This window comes from Myotis daubentonii, chromosome 11, assembly GCF_963259705.1.
Source record: "Myotis daubentonii chromosome 11, mMyoDau2.1, whole genome shotgun sequence".
NCBI classification, from domain to species: Eukaryota; Metazoa; Chordata; class Mammalia; order Chiroptera; family Vespertilionidae; genus Myotis; species Myotis daubentonii.
In genome coordinates, this window is record NC_081850.1 from 51,366,264 (window position 1) to 51,385,628 (window position 19,365).

General features: G+C 45.8%; 2 protein-coding genes across 2 annotated transcripts in view; one reads left to right on the forward strand and one right to left on the reverse strand.

Annotated features, from left to right (window-relative positions):
- The window catches only part of SPINK4 (serine peptidase inhibitor Kazal type 4), a 7,392-nt gene extending 2,861 nt beyond the window's left edge, over window positions 1-4,531 (forward strand). Inside the window, exons 2-4 of the mRNA XM_059657128.1 lie at window positions 2,535-2,575; window positions 2,925-3,037; window positions 4,389-4,531. Coding sequence (XP_059513111.1) covers window positions 2,535-2,575; window positions 2,925-3,037; window positions 4,389-4,434 — 200 coding nt within the window. The 3' untranslated portion in view covers window positions 4,435-4,531. The remainder of the gene's footprint in view (window positions 1-2,534; window positions 2,576-2,924; window positions 3,038-4,388) is intronic.
- On the reverse strand, window positions 784-19,322 carry BAG1 (BAG cochaperone 1; the record flags this gene model as incomplete). Its single annotated transcript, XM_059656206.1, has 7 exons — window positions 784-9,465; window positions 10,055-10,117; window positions 10,960-11,067; window positions 13,345-13,458; window positions 14,949-15,031; window positions 16,823-16,951; window positions 18,743-19,322. Coding segments are annotated over 7 exons (1,167 nt in total), but the record flags the coding sequence as incomplete, so codon positions are not given.
- Between the last annotated feature and the right edge of the window lie 43 nt (window positions 19,323-19,365).

A 19,365-nucleotide genomic window follows, 5' to 3' on the forward strand; every position in this document is an offset into this window, starting at 1 on the left:
TTTGTGGGATTTTTGTTATAGCAGCCCAAACAAACTAAAACTGAAGCCTAAATCCAGGCCTGCTCAGGAAACCCTGGAGGACATCAGGGAAGGTACATCTGAGCCTTGAGAAAAGGGTATGAGACAATAGGAGAAGGGGAATAAGGACATTTCCGGCAGAGGCCACACTATGAGCCAAAGTAGAGCCTGTTCTAGGAAGAGTAGGCTGCGAGTGTAGGAACATGGAGGTGTGTGTACTAGGAAGTGAGTCCAGGGTGAAGTTTGGGAGCAGCTCATGCAGTGCCCTAAACATAAAATGAAGGAGCTTAGTGATCCTGACAGGCAGCCATGGAAGGGCTTTATATTTTTTTTAATGTTTTTTTTTTTTTTTGTCCCCTAATAGTTACCATGGAAGGCACAAAATTCAATGAAAGTTGACAGTGCATATAAATGTGTAACCCAGACCTCTATCAAGATACAGAATATTTCTGTCACCCCAGAAATTTCCGTGTCAGTCATCCCCACTCCCACCCCTTTCCCAGAGGCAACCGCTGCTCTGTATTCCACCATAGATTTGTTTGGCCTGTTCTAGCACGTCACTTAAGTTGCATTTATTCCTCCAGTCTGCCCTTGACCTTGGCCCAAGGTGCCCCTCCACACAGTATGTAGTCTTTTGTACCTGGCTTCTTTGGCTCAGCATGTTGTTGAGATTTAGCCATGTTGTCACATTATCAGTTGTTTGCTCATTTTTTTAAATATATTTTATTGATATTTTACAGAGAGGAAGGGAGAGAGATAGTTAGAAACATCGATGAGAGAGAAGCATCGAGCAGCTGCCTCCTGCACACTCCCCACTGGGGATGTGCCCACAACCAAGGCACATGCCCCTGACCGGAATCGAACCCGGGACCCCCCCCAGTCCCCAGGCCGACGCTCCACCCAGCGAGCCAAACCGGCCAGGGTTGTTTGCTCATTTTTATGGCTGAGTTGTATCTCACTGTATGTGTGTGTCATAGTCTATCCGCTCTCCTGTTGCAGGACATTTGGTAATTTCCAGTTTTAGAAATTATGACATGGATGGGGTTGGGGCAGTGTGGTGACAAGGCTAGGTTTGCATTTTGACAACATCAGGTGTGAACAGCACAGCAGAGGTCACTGTCTCAGTTCCCGTTTTCCTCTCTACCTTGGAAATCTCTTGTAATAGCATTCCCAGGCGGAGCTAAAACCAGTGCCTTGTAATCCTCTATTGATGGAGAACTTTCCACTTCTGGAGACAGCCCCCTTCATTGGGGCATAACTCCCACCGAGAGAACATTCCGGAACCCAAACCTGAAGCCTCCTTGCTCAGACAGGCTCTGCCCTAGCAAGTTGAGGTCTCCCTTGGCCTCAAGACAATCATTCAGAGATTTTAGGAAACATCCTGCCCTTTTCCACTCTACACAAACCGCTTTCCTTCCACCTGTGGTGTTAGGCATGGCTCCTGTCTCATCCACCCGTCACACTCACCAGTCACCTCACAATTTGCTCAGGTCCTGTAAGCAGTTCATCCAGACCTTGAGGGGCCATGGAACACACCAGTGTGTGTGGGAAGAGCCAGGTTAGGGAGTGACAGACCTGTGTGCAAATCCCAGCTCTGCCCTAACAAGCTGTGTTGCTTGACCTCTGAGCCTCCTTTATAGGTTGGTCCAGTTCCCCACGAAAGACTCAGATCTGCATGCGGTTTATGGGGCTAAGACCCTTGAGGGATGAGGGACGTTGACTCTGATGAGCCTACAGGGAGCCTTGGAGCTGGGGAGGCCCTTTAGCATTGTTCTGAACAGAGATGAGGGGTTCGGGCTGTTGTACCTGCATCAATCTGTCATTGGAGGTGGGCTGTTCCTGGGTACGGGATGGGACCTTGAGCGAGGTAGCTCCATTCTCTGAGAGTAATTCCTAGGAAGGGTCTCACTATGAATGGCCAATACTCTTGGAAGCTGAGGAAATGAAGGTGTCAGTCCCACAGGTGGGCTCTAGGCAGCAGACCCCAGCACCCACTGCTAGCTCCGTTCCTCCATTACACAGCAGGAGAGAGGTATGAAGGGTAGTAAGATCATGTATTCTCGCTTGGCACAGAATGTTATTTTTATTATTACACTAGAGGCCCGGTGCACGAAATTCGTGCAAGGGCTTGGCCCCGGCTGTCTCAGCCTTCGCAGCCCCGGCTGCCTTGGCCCTTGCAGCCCTGGCTTCGTCCGGAAGGTCATCCAGATGGTCTTTCTGCTGTTTGGTCTAATTAGCACATTAGCTCTTTATTACATAGGATGGGACATAATTCCAGTGGAATCTGACTAATAAGCAACAGGCTGGACTGCTCTTAATTCTAGATTTTCTGTCTCTGTTCATGTAAGCCAAGGTCACATCAGCTTTCTGGGAGCCCCCCAGTCTGACTCACTGCCTTTCCGTGAGGAATTCGAGGTTGGCCAGTGGCTGGAACAGGTCCTCTGAAGCAGTCTTCAGATCCCTGGACTGGGGGCTTAGAGCAGACATCACCTAATTCTTGCTGTTTTGCCTTTCAGGAGTGCCAGTGTCAGGAGAAAAGCTCGTTTTCTCAAGAATGGTAAGGCAGCCACTTACAGTTCCGGCCTTCCCTCTGCGGAGGGAGCCCTCCCATCCATGCTGGAAAACCAGCGTTGGTTTTCCTTTACACCCCTGCTCAGATAACTCCCGTGGCTCCACGGTGGCCAGGGTGGTTTCCCGAGCCGTGTTCCATGGATTAGTCCTCCCAGACTGAGCAGGCCCAGCCCCTTTGCCAAAGTCCCCAAACTGGCATCAAGCCCCTGCCAGCAGTGAAATCCTCCCACCCAGGCTCAGCAGGATCAATGCACTCTGGCTATAAGCAGAGCCCTGGGTTCCCCTCACTGCCTCTGAATCCCTAAGTGCCCTCCCTCCCGTCTTCTCTCTGATAGCCCTACTGTGAGCATATGGCAGAGTCGCCAGACTGTTCCCAGACATCCAACCTGGTCTGCGGCACTGACGGGGTCACATATGAAAGTGAATGCCATCTTTGCTTAGCCCGGATGTAAGTCCACTCCCCACCTTCCCCTGTGTTTGCTTGTGTGGGGCTCCATCTCTGCTGCATGCAAGTCTGAAAGGAGCAAGACTTGACCTGCCTCCTCCTCCACACACACCTGACCTAGGAAGAATCCCCCAACATTTGCTCCTAACAGAATGGGCACAAGTGTAATTCATGCACATGGTTCTAAGCAGAAAGCCACAGCTGGTGAGAGATAGGGAGTGAAGACACTGATCCTGACTAGGTGACTTCATTTGATTATTAATTCATCCAGTCAACAATTATTTATTGAGCACCTATTATGTACTAGACACTGAGGAAACAACAGAGCATAAGCTAGACAGCATCATAGGCCTTCTGGGGCAGTCAGTCAGTCTAAGGGGGAAGCCACGTTGACTGTTAGCTAACTACAGAATAGAATGCTAAAGGCTTGGATGGGAGTACACAGGGTTCTACGGGTACAGGGCAAGGGTAGGGAAGACTTCCCAGCTTTGAGGTGTAAGTAGAAATTAGCTAGGAAAATGAAGAAACAAGGGAAGGTAATTCTAAATAGAGAAATGAGTTTTTGAATGATCTAGAAGGGAAAGTTTATATTTGAGGAAATATAAGAAGTTGGATATGCTGGAGTAGAAAATTTAAAAGAGAACAGGAGAGAGGCAAGAAATGAGTCTGGAGAGGCAGGACCAAAATATGACCTTGGTATATCTGAACACTCATTTAGTCTCATGTCTTCACCAATAATACACTTGAGCTGCCAGAGCTAAGTGAGATCATGGAAAAAAAGAAAGTCTTTGGAAGCTAGAATGCACTAGACAGATGTGCAAGAGAGCAGCAGGACAATATAACTTAGGTCATGATTAAACACTCAGGATTATATCAGGGGAGAAGTGACAGCTGTGAGATTGGATGTGAGGGATGATGGAGGAAGAGGCAAAAACAACATGCTGGTTTCTAACTTGTGGGTTTGGGCGGTTGGTGGTGCCATGTGCCAAGGTAAGAAACAGAGGGATGTAGCAGGTTTGTGGGGTGATGATGTCTCTGGACAGTTGAACCTCTGGGACATCCCAGTGGAGATATGGCTAGAGTTTAGGACAAAAGTCTGGGCTGGAGATACGTTTGCAGCCATCAGTATGCTGTGGTGGTTGAGACCCTAGAAAGCTGAAACCTCCCAGGGGAGTGTGTGCAAGAAGGAAAAGCTATAGAGAGATGCCCAGGCACCCCTGGGGTCTGCCCTCCACCGTACACTTAAGTGGGTGGTAGGGCTCAGCAGGTGTCTGAATGGACTTCGCCAAGGTCCCTGAAGGGTGCATTATAGTTCCTGAGGAGGTGGCCTCATCCCTGTCTCCTGTGATCCTAGGAAAACCAAACAGGACATCCAGATCGTGAAGGATGGCAAATGCTGATCGCACAGGAACCTTGTAAGCCATGAAGCTTCAGGCTGGAGAACAGTGGTGGGAGTGGAGAGGATGTGACATGAAATAAAAGATCCAGCCCAACCCAGCCAAGTGGGCCAGTATTTTGGGGGACTCTGGGGAAGAGGTTGTGGATCTGGTCCCACCCTCCATACTCTGAAACTGATGTCCTTGCCATTGCTCCAGTGCTCCTCAACCCCGTCACGTGTCCCCCGAGAGATCCCTTTCTGAGGTCAGGGTTCTGAGAGGCCAGCCCCTGGCCTCAGCACTCTCTCGGCTCAGTGCTCCTGTTTGAATAAGGCCAAGAACCTAGGTGAGACCTATGCCCTCTGCAACTATCCGGGTGCATGGCCCCAGCTTCAGAAGCCTTTGTGAGGGTTCCACAACCCTTCATGGCTTTCTCCCTGGCTGACGCAGCACCCCAAGTCTCCGCCCCCCCCCCCCCCAACACACAACCACAGCTGATGTTCAGGTAGTGTACACAGTACAACTGAACTGTTTGTTAAAATACTGAACTAGCTCTGGCTGGTTTTCTCAGTGATTAGAGCGTCGGCCCTTGGACTGAAGGGTTGCAGGTTTGATTCTAGTCAAGGGCACATACCTTGGTTATAGCTCAATCCCCAGCCTGGTTGGTAACTGTGGGAGGTAACCAGTCTCTCACATCGATATTTCCCTCTCTGCCTCTCCCCGTCCCTTCCACTCTTTCTAAAAGTCAATGGAAAACATAGCCTCAGGTGAGGATTAACAAGACAAAAAAATAAAAGTTTTGAACTAGGTCTGTAACAGTTGAAACAGGTGCTGCCTCAAGCCCTTGATGTCCCCCTGCACCCTGGCCACCCACAGCAGGATGACTCCAGAACCTGCTCTCTTTTGGCCAACGTCCACTCCAACTGGCTGTTAAACACACTGACATTAGACACAACCCCAGCACACAGCACACATGCACTCATACAACGGCCCTCAGGAATACAGAGCATTCAGAAAGCTGACCATAGAGGCCCCAGCCTATAGTATATGTCAACTACCCCCTCTTTAGGCCAAAGCCTACAGGGAGAACCTCTTGACAATGGTGGTAAGGAAAAGAGTGTAGAGGGGCCTGACCAGATGGGAGCATTTCACATGGACACTGATTCCTATTCTAGTGAGGGCAGATAAGGCAGAAAATTCTGTGGGAAAGCACACACATTTCAGAGGAAAGTGGGGGCAGGGAAGCAGGAACTAACATTCCCTGAGACACAGAAATGGGAACCTCAGCAGGAATTGCCGCTGACAGATTTGAAACTGTTATAGGGACAGGGAGGCCATCTACAGGCCCTTCCTCTGCTACTGACAACAGAAACTCCTGTTCCCCTGCATATGAATAACAAAAGTGAATCTGGGCAGTAAGAGACAGAAAAGCTGAAATAACCGTGCCTTAAACAGAAGTTCATTTCTTTCAGATAGACCTATTATATTAGTCTGCCATCCTCATCAGTTTCTACCTCAAGGTCAGAAACAGCTGCTCCAAATCCAGCTATCTCGTCTACATTCCAGCCCTCAGAAAAGAAAAAATGGCAAACTGCCTCTGAAGATGCTTCCCCTAAGATGTACAGAATATTTACATCTCATTGGCTAAAACGATGTTTTCTCTTGTCCATCCTAGCACAAGGAGACTGGGAAATATAGTGTTTAGCTGTTTGGCCATGTGCTAAGCTGAAAACTAGGTTTACTTATTGTAGCAGAATGGATATTTGTGACATTTAAAAGTCTCTGCTCTAAGTCTTACACTCAAGTGGCATATAGTTCAGCCGAGCTTCTCAGTGACCCTTCTCTCCCAGGCTTCCACTCATACAACGAGGAATCACAAAGATTCTGCCTGAGCAATGTGCCAGGCACCACAATGGAAAACGCACCTAATTCCCACTTTACAGATGTAGAAACTGTGGCCTTGTCTCTGGAAACCACGCCAAAATATAAGTGTGGGCCCCTAAAGACCCTATCTATGTCATGTGACCCTGCTGCTCTGGCCATGGCTGATTTGGCCAAAAGATTCTTTAGGATTTTTCAAATTGGAAACAAGGAAAACACTTGGTTCCTCTCTGGCAGCAAAGCTGTAAGATGTGTTTCCTACTTCATGGAAGAAGCAGGATTGAGAGAAAGATGCTGACATACAAAGAAGATATGGAGAGCGATTCCAGGCAGTGTTTGAGTTCCTGAAATCCAGCTGTCCTTGAACTTCCAGTTACATGGGAAAACTTGACATCCTGTCAATAAATTTCCATTTCAACAATGTCTTTGAAATTATGTTTCTGGTTCTCTCAACTAAAAGAAGCTTAACCACCAGATAAAAAAGGGATTCTAAGAGGAGGTAACCTTTACGTTATGAAGGATAATTAGGAATTGTTGACTAAATAGACCGCATGTGGAGGATTTTTTTTTTTTTTTTTGGCACAAAGTTTAAGCATGTGGAGGATCTTATAATTCTGTGAGGCTGATGGAAGTTTATGGGATGACAGAGCCCCATTTGTTCCCCTGAGATAGGGCGGATCATGTTCTAGGAAAGCGGGCAGCTGAGAAGGGATGTTCTCTCCCTGTTCACAAGCAGATACCCTCTGGATGGGTAGGTCTGTGCAGGGAAGGCTGTGTGACCAGGCCCCAGTAACCACCCTGCACATCTGCTAAACAGCCCATGACTTAGGGACTCTTTGCTCAACCCTTAAATGATGACTGTTAATACTGTAAATGCCAATGCGTTTGACATTTGTTCTACAAATATTTATTGAGCATCTACTATAAAACCAGACAATGTGTTTGAAATATGCTATCAACAAGACAAAGAAGCTCCTTAACCCAGGGAACTTATAGTCAAGTATAAAAGGCAAATATTAAATTAGATAATCCCATAAATAAACCTTCAGAGACTATGATACTTGCTGTGAAAGAAAAGTTATGACAAGCTGTGAGATGTTCTTGATATGTTCTCAGACAGTGCATGAAAGAGGCATTAAGTTCTGAAGGACAAATAGAAGTTACCTAGGAAAGGGGTGGCAATGGTGGAAGGGTGGCAAGGAGCTGTCCTAACAGAGGAATGGTGAGTGCTAAGACCCCGGGGCAGGAGAGGGTACAGAGCATCTGAGGACCTGAACGAAGACCAGACTGGCTGACCACACGAAGCCAATAGGAGAGTGGCCTGACATGAGATGGAAAGGGAAGCCATTGGATGTTTTTAAGCAGGGACTGACATGGAAAGATTTGTACTTTACATCACTCACGATGCTCTGTGGAGAATGAATCAGAGAGGACCAGAGAGCAAGTGGAAAGACCAACATGGAAGGAAGGAGAGGAAGAGAAAATAAGAGCGAACACACAACCCTGTGTTAACTGGGAGGCAGCACAGTAGAGATAAGAGCATAGCCTCTGAATCAAACTGCCCAGCTTGGTGTCCTGGCTTAGTTACTTACTCTATGACTTTAGCAAATTACCTAAGCTCTCTCAGTTTCCTCATCTCTAACATGGATTAGTATCTATCTCCTAGGTTGTATGAGGATTAAATGACTAGTATATCAAGAGTACTTAAAATACTACCTGGCACACAGTAACTTTTCATTGAATGTTGTGGCCTAAGGTGACACAGCTACTACATAAAACAGTTAAGTACTGAATTGCTCTGATTACAGTTGGTGGTGGGCTGGGCTGGGCCCTGAGCTTCATGCACTTGTTCTCTCCACACCACCTTGTCCTAGTCCCACCCACACAGTCCTAAGTTCCTGGGACTTCAGTGATGCCCTGTGTGCCAAATAAGATTGGCCTCAGAGTGGCCTACTGGGAGCCTGTCTCCTGAGCACTGTGTGAAAAAATGGGGTGACAGCAGCTGATCAGTTTAAGAGTTCTAGCCTGCAGAGCCACTCTTGATCTTCCAGACAGGATGCTTACGAGAGGCAACCGATCAATGTTTCTCTCACACAATGTTTCTCTTTCTCTCTCCCCTAAAAAAATAGTTTAAGCACTCTTCTGATTGCTGATGTGTATATAGTTTAAAAAAACAATAGGTGGTGGGGTAGGGAAGGCCACAAAATGGACAGGAACAGCTTTGAAGGAAATATAGATCTCAGGACAGTACAGTGGACAGAAATGCCGTTGAAGGAACTTCTGAGAAGTTTACGGCTGTCTTCACCATCTGCCTGCTTTACTCACTCCGTTTCCCTCTATGCCCTTCCCAAGACATGATTTTAACCCGGTTTGAACCAGAGACTCCGTCAACACTGGGTTCTAACCTCCTACAGATTTGCTAGGGGACAAGGAAGCCCATACATCAACCCCAGGCCTCACCCCAGGAATGGGCCCCTGAGATCTCCTGGCCCGTGGCTGTGCAGGTTCACTGGAAAGTAAATACAGAATCTGTGAACCAACAACCCAACCAGCTATTCCAGAATTAGGTCACAATGAGGGATATTTGGACTACTGTGTGCCAAAAACCTGCTCCAAGCTATTTCCAACATTCCTGACTAGATACAACCTCCAAATGATTCTGATTTACATCTATGGGACTATGGGACCACAAGGGCAAAAAGGCCGCATGTATCTGAAGACCAGGGTGGCCTATAAATCTGAACTCCCCGTGGACAAACGAAAGCACCCAAAGGTCAAAAGACATGGGAAGATTTGGGCCCTCCCAAGATAAGGTGGGCTGCTGGACAGCACAGCCACACAGAGGCAGAATAAGAAAACAAACAAGAGCTCTATTTAAGATTATAAACACAGTACTTGTTCATTGAGAGCAGGTGTAGCCAATGGAGGATTTTAAGCAGGAAAATATGCCAAGGTGTAGGAGAAAGAAAACTGGCAATTGGTCAAGTGACCCAGCAGCCTTGGAGAAGTCAGGTAACTCCTGTTGCAGAGGGCAGAGCTGGTGGCACTGTTCTTCAGGGCAGCACAGCCTCTCTCCGCCTCTCCTCATTTGGCCAGGGCCAAGTTTGTGGATTGCAGCTGCTCTGCCTCCTGGCAGATGTTCTGCTCCACTGTGTCGCACTCAGCTAGGAGTGCCTGAAAGATCAATGCAGGGCAGTGAGGGTCCACCCAGAGTTAGCCAACCCCAAAGCTCTGTGCTCAACTATTCTGGAGAACCTATGGGTGACTGGCTCATGCTGAAACAGGCTGCGCAGGGAGTGCCTGGGCTCCAAAGTAAAAGGATAGGGAGGTAGAGGGAAGAGCAGTACCAGGGTTCTGACAATTCTCTAGGCCCATAACCACCAAAAGGAAGCCTTGACACTGCAACTGCACAATTTCAGGGGTACACTGTACATATGAATGGTGCCTCCTAGAACTGTACAAGGTGTCAGCCCATCTGCTCTCCAGTGATCTTCCTTCCCAATCAGTTTAAATTCAAACATAATTACAGGGACATGAAAGGAGCAATTCTCTTATATTCTGGGTTCATGCTGAATACCAACCAAAAAAAAAAGCCACGCAACTTCTACTATATCCTTCTTTGAACAGATAAACACATACACCAACCCTTTATACCACACATGTCAAACTCAAAGGCTAACATGGGCCAAATAAACGAGGCATTGCAGCCTGCAAGTTTGACATGCTTGCTTTACACTGTGTAATGCTCTACCACACAACTCACCTGAACCCTTTTCACCAAACCCTTCCTTTTCAGTCTACTGTCTTTGAAATTTTCTGGCAGAACCTATGGAAGAATAAGTTGACACATAAATAATTCAGTAAAAATGATGTAAGAACACATCAGACATATCCATAGTACACCAAGTAGGTCATGGGTCACCAATGGGAATGAGACATGAATTTCAGGAATAATTTTTCTGGGTCGACATCCTACATGACCCTTCCATGGCTCTTGCCCCTATAAAGGCTCCCTTTGTTCTGTGTCTGGGCCATAGAAACTGATCTGTAATGTGGACTTTGTTCTTTCACTGTTTCCTATGTATGGATACTGTGTTGTGGCCATACCATGAGCTCACTGTGGCAAGGAAAGCACCTTTTGCTTCTTTTTTATAAGCCCCCTCCTTATTACCCCATCCTCAAATCCCAAGCAGAGTAGTTCACCCTCAAGAATGAGGCATCAGGCTAAAAATATCATTTAATTTATTATCATCTGTAAAAGGGAAAGTGGTGTCAATGATTCCCAACAGCCTCATAAGAACTGGATCTGATTGAATTCTGTACAAGTAATGAGCTCAGTGGAATATCAGTCACATGAGTATCAGGAGAGTGAAGCCCTGTTTCTCTCTGACCATGAGACCATAGACCATTTGGATCCAAGCTTCATGAGGATTAGGTGCTACTAGCACATGTTAATAAAAATTCGAGAAGCCCTATGCTGGTGGGATGTGGGTGGTTAGAAATCAGGAATTGTCTTATCTTTCTGTGTATTCACGTAAGACCTAGCAGTATCTCGCATACAGCAGGTGCTCAACATCCTCAGACAATAAGGCCTCATTACTGAAAGAGTGAAACTGGCTGAAATATAGTCAAAGGAAACTAGTTCTTCTCAGGTTAATATTTACTTACTAGTGCATCAATCTCCTCCAAGATCTTCATAAACTGCTCGATTGTGGCTTTTACTTTCCTATCGAGTTTGCAGAGGGCTTCAGCTTGCAAATCCTTGGCCAGAAAACCCTGTGGAGAAATAATGCATTTTTTCAAGGATTCCTTGAAGCTGATGAAAAACGCCAAGCTGAGGTACTGATGAAGGAGCCACACTTTGAATCCATATTCCTCCCAATAGGCTGGGCCAGACCTCAGACCCACAACTTCATCTCTTGGGGAAAAATGAAAGCTGGCCCTGGGCCACCCTAAACACTATAACAGGCCACTCTAAAATAAACCACTGGGGCTGCAAAGGCCTCCTGAGGCCTCGCTTTAGCGAAGCCACAGGAGTATACCTACACACAAGAGCCAGACATTAAGAGCACAGGGGTTAGCCCTGACCGGTTTGGCTCAGTGGATAGAGCGTCGGCCTGTGGACTGAAGGGTCCCAGGTTCGATTCCAGTCAAGGGCATGTACCATGGTTGCGGGCACATCCCCAGCAGGGGGTGTGCAGGAGGCAGCTGATCGGTGTTTCTCTCTCATCGATGATTCTAACTATCTCTCTCCCTTCCTCTCTGTAAAAAATCAATAAAATATATTAAATGGGGGTTATGATACCCACACCCCATAGGGTTACTGTGAGGATAAAGAGGTATATATGTAGACCCTTAATATAATTCCTGACACAAACATGCTAACAAATGGCAGCATTTACATTATTTTTATTAAATTGTCTTGCTGTTTATTCACATTGCTTGGCCAAATGACCAGTTAGTTGGTGACAACAGGGATCTCTGAAGATGTTTATCAAAGCCGAGAGTTACAGATGCAGATTTGACAACATGTAGTAAACATTAGGCAACAATTTCAACTAAAAAATTTATTCTATCAGAAATACGTAGTCAAAACAGATTTATGTCTAAAGATTTCAAAGAAGCATTATGAAAAATGGCAAAAGAACATTAGGAGATAGGAGGAAATCGGGTATTTGAAACAGGAGAGGAATTTGATGTAGTGAGTTCTCCAAAGCTGACTTGAGGATGAAGGGGGCAAGGAATGTGGGTGGCCTCTGGGAGCTGAAAGCAGCCCCTGGCTTATGATCAACGCAGAAATGGGCTTCTCAGCCCTACAACTACAAAAGGAACTGAATTCAGACACAGCCACAGGCACTTAAAAACAGGACCCTGAGGTCCAGAAAGAAATACAGCTCAGTTGACATCTTGATTTCAACTTTGTGAAACCCTAAGCAGAGAAGTTAGCTCAGCCATGCCAACTCCTGTCCCCCGGGAACTGTGAGTTGAGCCAATGATAATAAAATTCATAGAAATGGGAGATGATACAACAAAGAAGTTGCCATGGTGCATAAAGAGAGCACTGGTTTGTTAGAATTGGAGGGCAGACTCCTGGTCCTGGGAAGGCTGCTTTCCAGTATGAGTGGTACTGAACTTGGATTATTTCTTGTCAGAGGGAGGCCTCAGAAGAAACCAGCCCTGCACACACCTTGATCTTGAACTTCCAGCCTCCAGAACTGTGAGAAAATAAATTTCTACTGTTTAAGCCATCCTAAGCAAACTAATACACATGGCAAAATGCTTTGAATGGTTAAATCTAAGTAGGGAATGTACAGATGTTCATTCATTCTGCTCATTTTTTCAACTTTTCTGTATGTTTGAAAATGTATATATTAAAAAGTTGGAAGGACCAAAAAAAAAAAAAAAAAGAACATTAGGTGATAAACAATAGAGAAATGGTTAAGTAAACCATGCTGTGTAAGTTTTTAAAAGTATGGTCATTTTTAATGACAGAAAATGTTCAACATTTTTATCCAATAAAAAAACAATTTACAAAGTGTACATAACACCATATCAAATATTTTCTTAAGGATGGAAAAGTAAATTCCAGTCTTTAGTAATGGTTATCTTTGAGTTGGGGCCTTACAGGTAATTTCTATTTTCCATATTAGTGTTCATATGTTAATTTAAAAGTTATATACAATCAGCATGTATTACGTTGTAATTAAAACATAACCATACATCCATTAAAGTTATAAAATGTGGAAGTCAAAGACAAATATGTGGTTTGGGACTGTTTCTAATCCTTACTTGGTTTCTAATATAAGAAACCATCTCTTAATATAAGAAATTGAATTGGATGGATGACCACCCAACTAAGATCCACTCAACTTGTACCTTCTATGAATCAACAAAATATCCTTTGCTTTGCTAAACACTTTATAACAAACTAGACCAGAGATTTTCAACCTTTTTTATCCCATGGTACACACAAACTAATTATTAAAATTCTGTGGCACACCAAAAAAGAAAGTTCTTAGGGCAGGTACAAAGCCAAAGCCCACAAAGAGGTACCTGCTGGATTCCAATAAGCTCTTTATTTAACTCTTCCAGTTGGTCAGCTATCTTCTCCACAGACTTCTCCAAACTTTTCAACTTTTTTAGTTCAACTTCTTCCTCTGGTCTGTTCTAAAATGTTTAAGAATAAAATAAAGCCAATAATTACCAAAAACACTATCCCCTGTCAGAAAAAATTTCTTTTTACCACAATCAGACTAAACCACTCATCAAAAAGAAAGTCTTAACTCTGTTGCTTCTTGGAAAGCAAATTAGAGGATATACATTAAGTTTTCAATCTACAAAAGAGTCTAGAGTAGAGAGAAGGTATTAGGTAAACATTCTGGCAAGGTCCTGACAATTTGGATTCAGAGAATAGAGCCAGACTCAACCTCAGCCTGGGGATGATCATCAATAGCCAGACTGATCCCTGGAGAGTGAACAAATTTTGAACACCTGTGAAGAATTCAGAATTTCTATATAGGTGGAATTCTACTATTCCTTTAAATAGAATTACAAAATGTCATCCACCAACATGACAATGATGAATACTTTATTTATCATTCCCTCTATGCCAGATACTATCCCAAGCACATTACCTGAATGATTGTTTTAAGCCTTATCAAAACCCAATGAGGTAGGTACTATTTTAAATGATAAAATTGAGGTTGTTGTAACCTAAGGTAACATAGCCCAAAAGAAGTAGAGCTGAGATTTGAATCAGATTTGGTTCTACAAACCCTAGGACAGCTCCAATCAGGGGTCCTAGAGCTTCTTCAAACTCAACCTTTGGGTTCTGCCCACCCATCACCATTCTCTCGGACCCTTGAGCAAGAAATCTAGAATATTTCCCCTTCTCTCACCTAAACAATTGGCAGTCAGAGCCAATATCTTCCTGATTTTATACTATTCCAAATTATTCACATTCTACTTAGTGGTGAAATCCTGAGTGCCAGTCTCCTAGCAGTTCCAAGTCTGGATGGGATTTTCTTTGCCTCTACTTTGCTAATCTCACCCTCTCTCCACTCTGAGTCAGCCACCTCATTCAGAGTAAGGGAACTTCATGTGACCAACAATTCCACTGTGTCACAATGCAGGGCTGGCCATGGCCCTCGCTCATCACCAACAGGCAATTGTCCTCACCTTCACTAATTGGCTCTTTTTCTCCCTCAGTTCTTTAGTCTGAACCTTTCTTTCTGGCCAGTTTTTTACCCAATGGGAGATTTTAGTAAAAAGGGTGGTTAAAAGGAGAGAGCCTAAAACTTGTATTTATTTTTTAAATCTCCAGGCTTAACAAATTGTTCTTTGCAAATCCCCTCCAAGTAAGGCCTGTCTTAGGCACCTTATAACCAGACTGAGGTTCTACCACCAACACAAAAGTTATGTTATTGAGGCAGCACAGCTGCTCCAGACTTTCAGAGTGAGACCCCTAACCAACAGAAGCCAGAGGGCATGAGAACAAAAAAACTGGTAAACCCATCACACAAATGGAGACTACATTTGTTTAGAGAGTGCTTCACCAATGCAGCACCTAGGTCCCCAATTTTGCCTTCTACACCGAAATATGCATAAAAGGCCTTAGCATTTGATTTGGTTGTGTTCTGGTAGAAAAAGTAATTTACCTTTTTCCCAATTAACATGACCCGGCAACCATTTTGTATTCCAACTGCAGACAATGGCTTCTCCATTTCCTTCAGAGACTGTCCTGAAGAGAAGAAAAGACTGCCAAGTTGTAACAATTGCACAGCATTGAAAACAGATTTCAGCAAGGGTACAGGAGAGAGACAAGTGTGTTCACTTATGGGAAGAGGATAAGTTGGTGTGATCTTTCTAGAACCACATGTCTTGACTCAGTAATTTCACTTCAGCTATTACTGTAAACAAATAACTGGATGTGTGCCTGCACAATAACACTTTACAGTAATTTTTAGTGCAACCTTATTCATATGGAGCAGCGGTTCTCAACCTGTGGGTTGCGACTCCTTTGGGGGTTGAATGACCCTTTCACAGGGGTCGCCTAAGACCATCAGAAAACACATACATAATTACATATTGTTTTTGTGATTAATCACTATGCTTTAATTATGTTCAACTTGTAACAATCAAATTGGGGGTCACCACAACATGAGGAACTGTATTAATGGGTCGCGGCATTAGGAAGGTTGAGAACCACTGATATAGAGAGAAACAGGAAAGAGCCAAAAATTCAGGAATAGGGGGTGATGAACTATACATCAGTACAATAGGAGATTTTGTAGGCATTAAAGCTCATTTTTTAAAAGAAACTTCAAGGCCACAATGAATGTTGATAACCCAGTGTTATAAGAAAAAAATGTTATAAAAAATGTATAACCAATATAAGCCTAGTTTTTTCAACTTAAAAAAAAAAAAAGTCCACAAACAAGAACCCACACTTCTGGAAGCCAGAACAAACAAACAAAATAAAAGGCTGAACAGAAATATGCTAAAATGTTATGAGAGGTTTTAGCCAGGAGGGCATTTCTTCTTTGTGCTTTCTGTATTTTGAAACATGAATTTCTATTCCCTTTATAATTCTAAAGCAAAATGTTTTTAAAATAAAAAACAAGGAGTTACACTGTGAAGTATAAATACAAGTACTTCCCATCACTAAATTCTTTGTAACTGGCACCAAATGAGATAAATTTGGCCCCATCAGATAGCAAAATAATGGGTAACCATGAGAATGGGAAGACAGAGGGGGGAGGTGTGGAGTGGGTAGGTCTGGCAGAAATCAGCATTCCCCACTGGGCCTGCCACAGCCAGGCTCCTGGTGTGTTCATTCAACCCCCTCTGTGTCAGCACTATGCTGAGCGTTGGACACACAGCAGTTTCTCTGCCCTCACAGAGTTTGTTATTCTAACAGAGAAATCAGATATTCAGCAACTACAAAAACAATTATTTAATAATAACTTCAATATAAGTTATGTCGAAGTGGTAGGGAGTGCCATGTTAACATACAATGGGAAGAGGATATAACTTAGCCAGGGAAGACTTCATTAAAAATGGTAAGGTTTCGCCCTGGCTGGCATGGCTCAGTGGATAGAGCGTGAGCCTGAGGACTGAAGGGTTCCAGGTTCGGTTCTAGCCAAGGGTACATGCCTGGGTTGTGGGCTTGATCTTCAGTAGGGGGTGTGCAGGAGGCAGCCGATCGATGATTCTCTCTCATCGTTGATGTTTCTATCTCTCTCTCCCTTTCCCTTCCTCTCTGAAATCAATAAAGAAATAATTTTTTTTTTTAAAAATGGTAAGATTTCTGCCAACCTCTTGTGACTTCAAATCTTATACCTGTCCAAATGTTTGGAAGTGTCCAGTACATAGTAGGTCCTCAATAAATATTTGCTGAAGAAATAAATGAATAAACAGCAAATAAGAATTGTCCAATTTTGAAAGCTATGAGCTACCATTAGATATGATTAAGCAATTATAAATAGGTCATTTAGCCATAAGGGCTCAAAGCTGGAAGAGAAATGCCTACCCTTAAATATGAGTTTCTGAAAAGGTAGCGGGACTCCTGTGGCCTCTTCAACAACCTGGGCTAGATCTTGGACAATTGGTTCACTACTGCCCTGTTGCGGGGTAACATGAAGGTCGTGCTTCTCATTGCCTGAGGAGAGAGAAAAGGGTTCAATTAAGAAAAATTTTCCACATGAACCAATATAGGCTGACACTTCATTATATTTATGTAGCCAGCCTTCAGCCTTCAAAGCCCAATTCATATGCCCCCTACTCCAATCAGCCCTCCCCCATTTGTCCAGCTTCTGGTGACCTGCTCAAGGATTTGTTTCCACTGTTATAACTAACAATATTAGTGATATCAGCTAATATCTGAGTACTTAACATGCACAAGGGGCTGACCAGTCTCATTTCATGCATTATCTTACTTAATCCTCAGAACACCTCTATGAAGTAGGTACTACCTATTATGCCCCATTTCACAGGTAAGTAAACTGTGAGTCAGTCCAGTTAGGACCTGTCTATAGAGACCCAACTGTGGAGTCAGTACTTGACATCTGATCTGATACCAAGGTCCATGCTTTTTATCACAAGCCATCTGCCTCCTGTGGCCTGACTGCCCTTAGTCTGTATTGTACTGGCCTTTGTCTTCTTTGCTATAACGGACAAGGGACTCTTTTCCCTCCAAGTCTCTCCCACTGGGCACACCTGGACACATACATGGTTGGTGCTCAGTAAACAGAAGAATGAGCCCTGGCCGGTGTGGGTCAGTGGGTCAAGTGCTGGTCAAGGGCATGTACCTGGGTTGCAGGTTCACTCTCCGTTTCCTGTGTGCCAGGGTGCTGGAGGCAACCCATCCATGTGTCTCTCACATCAATGTTTCTCTCTCTCTCCTTCCCTCCCTCTCTCCCTTCCACTCTCATAAAAGCAATGGAAAAAATAGCCTCAAGTGAAGATTAACAAAAAACAAAACAAAACAAAACAAAAAAGACAAATGAGTGAATAAACTCAAAAAGAGCAGAAAATTTCTTTTTGGAGCAGAGGTGCCAATTCTCTTTCAGGTATGTGGGCAGTAGGAGGTAGTCTGTTTACCATGCACCAGGCTAAGCCTTGAGCCTGCTCAACAGACTGGAAGTCAATGGGACAGGTGTGTTATTGTTTTTTAATATATTTCCATTGATTTCAGAGATGAAGAGAGAGGGAAAGAGAGAGAAACATCAATGCTGAGAGAGAACCATTGATGGGCTGCCTCCTGCACGCCCCCTGCTGGGGATGGAGCCAGCCTCCCGGGCTGGGACTCTTCAGTCCACAGGCCAACACTCTATCCACTCAGCCAAACCAGCTAGGGCTGGGACGGGTGTTAGCAACTCTCCTTCACAGAGAACAGCTAGGCGCCTAGATAGGAGACATCCCAGGATCACTCAAAACTGCAGGATCCGCCATCCTGGTCTTCAGATCGGAGGCCCTGGGGTCTCCCACGGTTGGTCCTGGACTCGGCTCGCCCGTGAATTCACGGTGTAGTTCGGTGTCAACCCCAGCAGTAGACAGACCCAAAGGGTGCCCAGAGGGTATGCCTGGACCCACGGCCCACGCAAACAGTGTACACGAGTCACACAGCAGCCATACACATGGCCAAATACAAGCCTGACACAAAGACCCACCATAACTGTGCCGGCCACACATGAACACGTACAGCCGGGGCCACGACGTGGAGCACGCAGGCGAAGATCAAACAAATGACCTGAAACAAAATGCTGCGCCACAGAGAAAGGTGTGCTGCCACAAGACCCGCACAAACACCGGCCCCGCGGACACAAACCCACGCTTCCGGACGCCCGGACAAACACCAGGACACGCGCTTCCGGAGGACCCGTGGCCACACACACAGGCCCTGCCGGAGTTTCCTGGCCCGGACGGGGCCCACCCGGCCGCCCGTGCTCACTGTGGGTGACGGTCACGCTGAGTCCGGCTGCCGCCATTTCTTCATTCTGGGCCACTTCTTCGGTCGGGGCCGCCTCTTCGCTCTCGGTCACCGCTTCGTTCTCGGTCACCGCTTCGCTCCGGACCACCTCTTTGCTCCCGACTAACTGTTCATTACGGGCCACCTGTTCGCTCAGCATCTCCTCTTCGCTCAGCACCTCCTCTTCGCTCCGGGCCACCTCTCTGCTCCGGGCTGAGTGAGGCCGTACTCTCCTCTTCACCCGCGGCCCGCGAGCACCGGCGGCGGCGCCCTTGTGGGGTCCCACATGCCCTCTGGCCGCCCTCAGGCCGGATGAGCGCTGAGAGGGAGGCGGACCGCGCTCGGCCGGGAACACCGACTGACGCGACTCCCGGCCCGGCCGAGTGGCGCGCCGCCGGGGGCCCTGCCGCCCGCGGTCGCCCCTCGGTCTCCGCGCGCCACCGCGCTCCGCCAGACCCGCACTTGTCGCCTGCCCAGCGGTGGGAGCTGAGCACCGATCCGTGCAACCAGGCGGGGCTACTCCCGGTCCCGCCCCGCCCCGTCCCGCCCCGGCCTTCCGGCCACGCCCCTTGGGGCGAACCCCGCCCCTACCCTATACTGGGGAA